This window comes from Psammomys obesus, unplaced genomic scaffold (genome assembly GCF_907164565.1).
Source record: "Psammomys obesus unplaced genomic scaffold, mPsaObe1.curated_primary_1811, whole genome shotgun sequence".
Classification (NCBI taxonomy): Eukaryota; Metazoa; Chordata; class Mammalia; order Rodentia; family Muridae; genus Psammomys; species Psammomys obesus.
This window is the reverse complement of record NW_026594377.1, coordinates 4,022,395-4,032,026: the sequence shown is the minus strand read 5'-3', so window position 1 is coordinate 4,032,026 and position 9,632 is coordinate 4,022,395. Positions and strand designations below refer to the sequence as shown.

At 41.5% G+C, this 9,632-nt stretch overlaps 1 protein-coding gene across 2 annotated transcripts; it reads right to left on the bottom strand.

The window, feature by feature from the left end:
• Window positions 1-1,020: 1,020 nt before the first annotated feature.
• On the bottom strand, window positions 1,021-8,916 carry Npy5r (neuropeptide Y receptor Y5). Of its 2 annotated transcripts, none has more exons than XM_055618839.1 (2): window positions 8,781-8,916; window positions 1,021-2,882 (listed from the first exon to the last, which is right to left on the bottom strand). In XM_055618839.1, exon 2 carries the CDS (start codon window positions 2,868-2,870, stop codon window positions 1,470-1,472), a length of 1,401 nt encoding a protein of 466 aa, XP_055474814.1. In that variant the 5' UTR covers window positions 2,871-2,882; window positions 8,781-8,916; the 3' UTR covers window positions 1,021-1,469. The 2 variants fall into 2 exon arrangements, with proteins under 2 accessions (XP_055474814.1, XP_055474813.1); XM_055618838.1 differs by having other exon boundaries at window positions 1,021-2,879.
• Between the last annotated feature and the right edge of the window lie 716 nt (window positions 8,917-9,632).

The following is a 9,632-nucleotide window of genomic DNA, read 5'->3' as shown; positions in this document are numbered from 1 at the left end:
ATGTCCCTGACTCTTGGAAATACAGCTAAGTGTGGCTGAGACTCATTGTTCAAGTTCTACCCTGGTGTCTATAAGGCTGTAACTTCACTAAGGGACCACACATTATATAGCAGAAAAGAGGCTAGAGCAAGGTCAGCTGAAGCCCATCAGCGACCATCTTGTGACCAAGCACCATCTCCTCAAGAAAACCACAGCAGTTCTGCTATTCATAGACTTCTTTGAGGAATGAAGAACAGTGCAGAAAGAAACCCCTTGTAAAGATTTGGGGCTATTAATTGAGTAAACATAAGCATTACCTGTTTCTTGCAAATCTAAAGAGTCTTTTGGAAGGTGATCTGTTTGTTTTCCTGTTTTCCTTTGTGGGTAATAGGAGTCAACCCAGGGGAACAGTTAAATCAGTTATAAGTACTGAAGACACCAATACTGCTTTGCATATCTGGCTTATATATGCCAATCATCAATTATTTTTATAGGACTTTTCCCTGGCTAAGAGTTAGAGACATGGACAGAACAATTGCTAGCATGTACAAGGCCTTCAATTCCATCTCCAGTTGTACAAATAAAACCAACCAAACAACTAACAGGAACAAGAAACATGCTCAAATGAAGAAACACATCAAATAGATCAGTTTGTTTTCACTGTAGCAAGACATGATACCTAACATGCATACGACATAGAAATAACATGAAATCAATTATTTACTTTTATTTATATTAACACTAACTAAACATACCATTTGCAGACTCTTAAATATGGTCTTATGAATTATTTAATAATTAGAAATGCAGACACCATTTAGACTTCACATTTTAGAACATTAAAGGTGTATAGGAAAACAACCTTTATTTGACAGTGGATAATGTGAAATAAATCTAAACAAGAGTTAAAAACCTATTTGCACTTGATAAGTTAATTAGTAGCAGTAGGACAGTCAACAGTTAAATTGACAGTTTTACCAATCTTCAATAATAGAGAATCGTTCTGTAAATTTATAATTATGTATACATGTGTAATAGAGTTCCGACTTTTGGGCATATTAAATATTTTGTACCATTTTAAAAAATGTTAAGAAGCCTGCAAAGTAGAAATGAGGATATCTAGATAATAGAAATTCCTTAAATCTGTAGTTAAATATTCTTTCGGACAACCTTTTTGCTTCTTACATTTTTGTTCAAAATATCAACTTGGTTTGCTATAACTTTTACACTAAATAAAGTGTCACCCATTTGTCACCAGGGCCATGAGATAGAAGGAAATGCCACTACTTCAAAACATGAAATTACAGATTACACTAACACTGACTCTGTACAACTAGAAGAATTAACCATATTCTGACATGAAAATGATCTTCCATACATTATGAACCCAGAACACTTTTACGTAAATTAAATGAATACATTACATCAATTGGAACAAATGTGTTATAGACAGTCTCCACATTTCTTTGCTCCTTGGTAAACAAAGGGAATCATGACATGTGGAGGCAGTGTACAAGGGCTCTCAAGTCTGCTTTGATCCCGTTATTAAGGAATCCATATAGGATAGGATTAAGACAGCAGGACATCATGCCTAACAAGTGACAAATACAGTACACGAGCTTGAAGTGTCTGTTGGAAATGAGGTTATCGTTGAAATCAGTCACCACGTGGAAAAGGTGGAGGGGCATCCAGCTCACAGCGAACACTAGTATCAATATGGTCAATCTGTAGAAAACACTTCGAGATCTCTTTTTTATTCTAGTGATGGAACGCTTGACTCGCATTTCGTGGGCATCTGAGTTTTCTTCAGGTTTCACCTCAAAGCAGATTGGGACTCCTGGAATGACCTTACTGGATGAAGACAGCTGACTTCTGACCGAGCCTAGGTTTTCTGGAACTATCGGGTGGTTCTCCTGGGAAGCTCGTGCTGGAGCGGGTAACACACATGCCGTCTTCTTGCTGTATCTTCTTCGGTGCTTCCGGATGAATGAGTAGCTCCACTTTTGGCTGCTGGAGGGTTTTGTCTGGTTCCTGCTCTTTTTGGATGGCTGGAGAGTTAAGTTGATCATCTCGTTTTCTTCCAGTCTGTTTTCTTTGTGGGACAATCCACAGCTTATGCTCCTGCAGACACTAGTATGACTTACTGTTAAACATACCAAAGGCAGGATATACTGAACTAACAATAAGGAGATTGTGAAAGCAATTCTGTAAGAATCAGAGGGCCATGACTCAACACACAAGTACTTGCTGCTCAGCAATGCTGAGCCAAAGGTTTCCTTCAGTTCCACAAGACTGTGAAACACTGGGAGGGGAGAGCAGATGGCAAAGCCCAGGGTCCAGACAGTAGCTATCAGAAAGTAGCCATGGTTTGCTGTTAAATTGTTAGATATAGGATGCTTTATCATGTGGTACCTGACAATGGCAATTGATATTAAGATCAGAGTAGAAACCAGAACTGACACACACTGAAGGAAAGGCATAATATGGCACATGGCTTTGCCGAACATCCACTGATCCAGCAGGACAGAGGTCAGCGTGAACGGTGAGCAAAACAGCACTACCAAGATATCAGAGAAGGCCAGGTTGCCTATGAGGAAGTTCACCGTAGTCTTCTGATTGCGCTTTTTCATAACAGCCATTAAAATAAGTAGGTTTCCCATAAAGCCAAGTAGGCTTACAAATGTATAAAGCCCAATCAGAAAGTATTGTAAATCATCTACACTGCCTCTGTAGTCTTCCCAGACAGGGAAGGCGGCATTGTGAGCAGCAGCAGTATTGTTCTCTGTTCCTCTGTAGTCATCCCAGACAGGGAAGGCGGCATTCTGACTGGTGGCAGTATTGTTCTCTGTGACAAATGTCTTGTTAAAATGCTCTTCAAGTTCCAAATCCATACTAGAATCCTGCTTGGAATAAGATGACATCCATTAGCAGCCTGAAGAAAAATCACACACTACTGTAACTTTAACATAGAACAAAACTAAATTCTAGAACTTTCCCCAATTCCCTTGCAAACCTCTATGATCAATAAAGCACCTGTTATTTGGTTCAAAGAGTGGTACAAATTCATCAATAATAATTACAGAAAACTTAAGTCTACCAGTTTCACACACCATTAACTTCTGCTCATCACAAACTTTGTTTTTCAATTTCATTTCAGGAATAAAAGAAGGAATGAAAGAGAAAAATGCAGAGAAAAACGTTGATATACAATTTATAATAGCAGAATACTATTATTCTTTAGTCAAGATGCCTAAAATATAACATTAGTCTATAATCTTACCTTTTAAAATCTTTTCTTTCTTATCAAGATTAAACCTAAAAGTCACTATCCTGCATCTGTTTCTTATTCTAAGTCTCAGGGAATGTTGTAGAAGACGGGACAGAAAGAACCTAAGAGACAGTAAGTCGGGGGAGTGGTGTGGAGTGCTGATGTCAGAGCATGACATGGTTGTCGCTCTCTTGAACTCTAAGCAGCTATGATGATCTGCACAAGTTCTGTACAAGAATGGGCCTGCACACACCCTTCTGAAGAAGGAAGAGAGGTTTGTGGGACCCCAACCCTACCTCAGGTTTTATAGCCACTTAACGATTGATGGGGGAGAGGGATTTTCTTCAGAGATGTAGCCATTGGTAGTATGCTGTTTCTCCTATAAACAGATCTTCTCTAATGCCTTTGAAACATCACTGGTACACACACACACACACACACACACACACACACACACACACACACTCATTGCAGGAAACTAGAGCACAGGTAATTGAGAGAAAGGAAGAGGGGATGGAGAAGGTATTAGGGTGAAATGATCAAATGTATTAGGTACATGTATGAAGATATTATAATGAAACTGGTTGTTATGAATAATCACCATATGATAATAAAAACATCTGTGAAGTCACCCACGTCAGATGCTAAATTGGACGTGATCTCTTTAGGACTCCCATGACAGGGACATTACAGCTTTCTGTCACTGGTGCTGCAGTCTGCTTCATGTAGCCGTCATCATCTGTCCAGTGTACTGTATTTGCTTCTAAGCAGTGGAAAGCGCAAGGCGCCCCTTACTCTCCCTGCTGCCCACCACGGCACATGGCAAAGTAACTTTACCACTGAATGCCAAATATTTATGAAGGGAGAAAAAATACGAACAAAAATTTAGTGATCAAAATGTGATCTATTTCATACTATGTTCAAATTGAAGCTTTCCATACATACAACATTATTCCAGAACCTAGGTATATACAGCATTCATTCATTCATTCATTCATTCATTCATTCATTCGTTCATTCATTCATTCATGGCTCAGAAAGCTGACCAAAAACCTCCAGATTAGTTCTCAATCTTATGAATTTGAACTGTGGGCTGACTGACTGTGCTACTGAAAAACAGATTGTTTTTTAATCTAAAAACTACTTACAAATGTCAGTTCAAAAAGGATCCCATGAGTTCATATTGTTCCCAGAAAGAATCATATTTTAAATTTAAATGTAGAAGCGAAACTAATGAGGCCTCATAAGATGTTTTATATCAAGTGCAATCAGTGACAATCCTACTGCAGTACTTACCCTTTCGTCTCCATATATGTTAGAGACTCTGTCACTTCTCGATGCAGTGAGAGGTAGCCCCTCACACATCAGCTAAAAGAAAAAAAACTATCTTTTTAAAAAACAGCTGAGAGCTTTTTTTTTTTTTTTTTTTTTTTTTTTTTTATCTGAGACAGGTTCTTACTGTGTTGCCCAGGCTGGTCTTGAGCATCCCATTATCCTGCTTCAGTCTTTGAAATACTGGGAGTACAGACATGACAAAATGCTCCAGGGCACTTTCAGTTTCCAAACAACAATCTCCTCAGGAAACCCAATACTGCAGAAGTTAATTAACCCTGTTAAACTTATTCTGTCATAGAACTCTAGAGAAATAGATGATAGATAGATCATTGATAGATGATAGACAAATCGTACATTGATAGATAATAGATAACTGATAGATGATAGATAATACACATTCACACAAGTAGTTAAGAAAGACTTTTATTTTATAGCAACATATGTATACCTACTTATTTCTGCAGCCATAATTGAAAATTACTAAAATCCTAGCAAACGATATTCTCTTCAGTTTCTGAGGGGCCTACACGTTCTGATTCAATACTTTTCCAAACTAGGATACTCTTGTTCACAGATAATCATTTTAAACTAAGACTGGCTTTATTTTCATGCACAGCAATATTCACCTAGTGATTATTGTATAAGCAAAGTTGGACTTCTTTTTCCTGGGAACTTCTAACACTCACTCCACACTGCTGGGACAACTTTCTGAAGCTAAACACACCCATCCAAAGCTAAAACAACCCAAAAGCTCCAGACCGTGTTCATTTGTCTGTAGACCCTAACCAATAATTTCCATCGGCTCTGACTCAAGGGAAAGAGGGTAGCGGATAGAAAAGTGAGTCACACGGTCGCTGAATCATCCCACTCACCATATGACTAGACAATAGCCTTCCAGCAACTGCGCAAGTCAGTGTGCTTCTAGCGAAAGCAGCCTGACTCGTGCTTCAACCCATTTCCTGAGTTCTGATGACCGCTGGGTTCCATGTGGCTTGTTCATGATCCTATTTATACCTGAGATGCACATGGGCTGTCTGTAACAGTTCTGCTTGGATGCACTTTTGACTCACTTTTTTGAATCAACCTCTTTCTCTTAAACTTGTGATAGGTCAGTAGTCACTAATTGAATTTTTTTTTCTATAACCAAAGCAAGGATAAGGGACAAATTGGACAGAGACATCCACAATGGATTTGTGCTTTCTTTCTATATATCATTCAGAATAAAATTGCTGTCAATTTTTTAGAGAATAAAGAAATGCAGCCTGGTTTTTCCTTCAACAAAAAAACATGGTTTTGAAGGACCAAGGCTAAAGTTCATTGGTGGAATGCATGCTTCTCTAGCATGTATAAGATAGTGAATTCAGACTCCAGCACAAACACACGTATATTCCTATACATGTATATAGTTTGGGGTCAAAAGTCATATTATTCCCCAAACATAGGCCTTATATTTTGATTAGATTATATGAGATTAAAGATAGGAAAGTGTATCCATTATTATAGTGACCGTGCGAAACTTAATAAAGTATGTCAGACATATTAACACTAAATATTTGCCACTAATCATTTTCAGAAAGGTGGCTTAAGGTTTCCAGATTTAAAATTACGGAAATGAATGGCTCTGGGGGTTCTCAGGGTACAGTCTGACTATGTGTGTGCATATTTGTGTACATATGGATAGCCACTGAAACTGGGGGTTTAAATAGTGTGGAATGAGATATCTGTATAAGAAATAGTGACAGCTTAACACTCCAACTACTCAAATGTAGTATCTTCATTGATAAAGACGCATGGCCAACAGGAAACTAAAACTATCAAGAACAACATTACAGCATTCTCTGTAGTAATATGAAGATGTATACCAGACCTCACAGTTGTTCCTAGGACATGCCTATTTTAAATATGTAAGAATTACTGTTGCATTTGTTAAAAAGCTGCTCACTTCTTGGCAGATCAAAGAGTACTGTCTAAAGGAGTCACTGGACAGTGCAGAAAAACGGACGATAGCATTTCTTTCCTAAATTATCTCTCTGAGAAAGTGGAAATCAATATATTAAAATGGAAGCCACTTTAATGAATATCTGAGCCACTCCTTGCCATTAAGCAAGTATTTACTGAACATCTACTATGCCCAGCACGCTGTTCTGAATATGAAGATGGCCACATCACCTGCCCATCACACATGCACGTCCACACACATGGCAGCTGCGGTGTTCTGAACAGGAGGTGCCTTCTGCAAATCTCAGCTCCCTTGAGTGGCTTCTCACAGCTAAATGCTGCCATGAGTGTGGGAGCACACATCAACTGCTTTCTTTAAAACTGCCTCCTTCCAGGTAGAGGACAGCTCAACCCTTAGGCAATTTTGCCCCGTAAGATGTAAGTCTTCTGTTTTACAGTTGAAAATGTGAAGTGGAGGAGCTACTTTGAAATCAAAATAGACAGATAAATAACAAATCAAAAGTTCTCCTTGTTTCCAGTTACGTCCTTACTTTCTCCTTTTTGAAAAACAACAAAGAGTCACAGAAACTCAATCTGTGTAATGATTCTCTGTGTTTCTACAGTGCCATCACCAACTCCTCACAATACAGTTTTATGCATCTTAAACACTTTATAGATGATGAAGACAGTGTCATAAGAGATTCTTAATTTACCTTAGGTTACTTTGGAAGGTGTGAAAGATGTGGTGCTTTATCAATTACACAAAGAAATATTATTGCAGGAAAAAGAATGTGTCAAACCACACGAGTTCTTCATTTCTACCCACTTCTATATCCTGTTCATTCTCTTTTTGACACTGGCAAGCTTCCTCACCGTCACAATTTCCACCTGGAATGTTGAAGTTCAGCTCCCTGAGTAACACCGTATGCGTGTGCGTGCGTGTGTGTGTGTGTGTGTGTGTGTGTGTGTGTGTGTGTGAGAGAGAGAGAGAGAGAGAGAGAGAGAGAGAGAGAGAGAGAGGGCTGGGGGTCATTAAACTGCGGTGACTTTACAAAAGTAATGTCGTTGTGAGGATTTACTGTGATTTTCTTAAAAATCGTTCTGTATGTGACACCGAGTGAAGTGAAGTCTGAACAAACCTTAAGGGTTCTGAGAAAGCAGATACATAAGTTCTTCAAGGAAGAAGAGTAGAAATTACAGTGAACCAAAGGACACAGAGAGACTGATCTATATGTGGACTAAAGATTTCTCTGTCAGGGTAATTCCCTGCTCAATGAAAATGTGGACATGCTTCTTTGGAAAGATGCCAATGTTGCACATATGTAGTTCTCCTCTAGAGATAAGATGTCAACTGCTGTTCGGTGGACTTGAAGCGATGGCACAATTCTGTGACTCCACGTATTCTCGTGGTGTGTTGTTCTGCGAGGCAAAAATCTCGAATGGGGGAAAAAACATTCCCGGACAAATAAACACAGTCCTGTTCCGCTAACAAACATGCAAGTACCCACCATTTTTCTACTTCTTCTACACTCTTAACAACATAATATCTCTCTCCTTGAGGCATTTGGAATGCATTCAGTCTTAGGCAGTTGTCACAGATTATGGCAAACCTTTTGTTTCTCTTCTTCTTTTTTTGGCTTCCATCTAACAGCATGTTCTTTGAATAGATAAACTACAGGTCTGTAAACTTACACTTAAGAATCCCTTTTTTCTGAAACTCAGGTGTGTGGATGGCTAATTCCTGCGCCGCTGACTCACAGGCCACCTTGCAAACCTAAGTGCACAGCTACCTCCCGGTGTGTGTGGCCAGCTGTGGGACGCGGAGGCGGCTGGGTCCATGCACCCCCATCCCGGGCACCACCGGAGCTCGGCCAGGGCTGACAACCGGCTCGGGCACACTGTGGGCCGTGGTTCCCCCACCTCAGACGCCCACTGTGCTGTGCCCCAGGCTCCTCCAAGCCGGGACAGCACTCCGTCCATCCCTCCTCCCCATCCTCGGGACCCTCCCGGGAGCATCCAATAGGGTCTGGCAGGAGTCTGCTCCACGGAGGAACCTGCCGGCCGAGGAAGGACTCAGCTGCCACCCTTTCCCTGCTCTCCCTTCCCTCCTGACTACTGCGGTTTCTCCACCTCCATCCCCTCTCCCAACAGCGCTGCCTCCGCGGGCGCGCACTACCCTCTTGGAAACCGCAAGATGCTCCAGAACCCAGGATAGGGACCCGGGCTCTGGGTGGGGGCAGGCGAGGCCTGGAGTGGGTACCTCCTCGGGACGCCCCGGCCGCCTTTGGTGCCTGGAGTCCGGGATGCGTGGCTGAGCGCGATCGATCTGCTCGTGGCCGCGGCGGCGGCGGCGGCGGCAGGAGCAGGACCTGGAGGCGGCAGTGGGAAGGAGGGGCCCGGCGCCGGGGCTTTGGAAGCGCCTCGGGAACACGTGACAGGGAGACCCCAGAGACCCGGCTCAAGATCGCCTGCCTCGGGCCCCCGTAGCCCGGTTTAGGGACAGCCCAGTCCCTGCCGTCTGTTTTGGAGGCCTCAGGCGGCAGCTCTTGGGCTTCAAGAGGTGGCCCTGTGCTCTGGTTCCAGGAGTTAACTTAGGAGGGTCCCAGGGATGTTTGCCGGTCCTGTCCTCAGCCCATGGTGTCCTGTGTGAGAGTGGGCGTTTTATTTTTCTGACAGATTTTGTGAGAAAAACCTTCAAGAACCAGGTTTTCTTTATGAGAGAGGGAAAAAAAACTCAAATCGCAGAACAGAACATCCTCTTGCCTTTCTGACAAAAAGAAGTCTAGGTGGAAAGTTGACCTAAACCTGCAGGGAACAGGCTGTGATGCACCTTGCAAAAGAGACAATGGGACCAGCTCCGACTCTAAAGAGTAGTAGTGTAGGAGGGAGCAAGGGCCATGGAGCTGGGGAAGCTGGGAAGTGAGGGTAAAATGGAATCAAGCCTTCTCTGCAGTTCTCTACCACAAAGTGTGTGTGTGTGTGTGTGGTGTCGTTTTAATTGTTGTTGCCATCTTCTAAAAACGCAAAGAATATAAACATAAAAAATAAACAAATAGAAACAGACAAATAAACCCTGTCTTCTTGAACCAAAGCTTTATTTTCATTTTTAATT

Excerpts from the sequence above, each read along its gene's own strand:
- Npy5r (XM_055618839.1), bottom strand. The coding sequence starts at position 2,870 with ATGGATTTGGAACTTGAAGAGCATTTTAACAAGACATTTGTCACAGAG.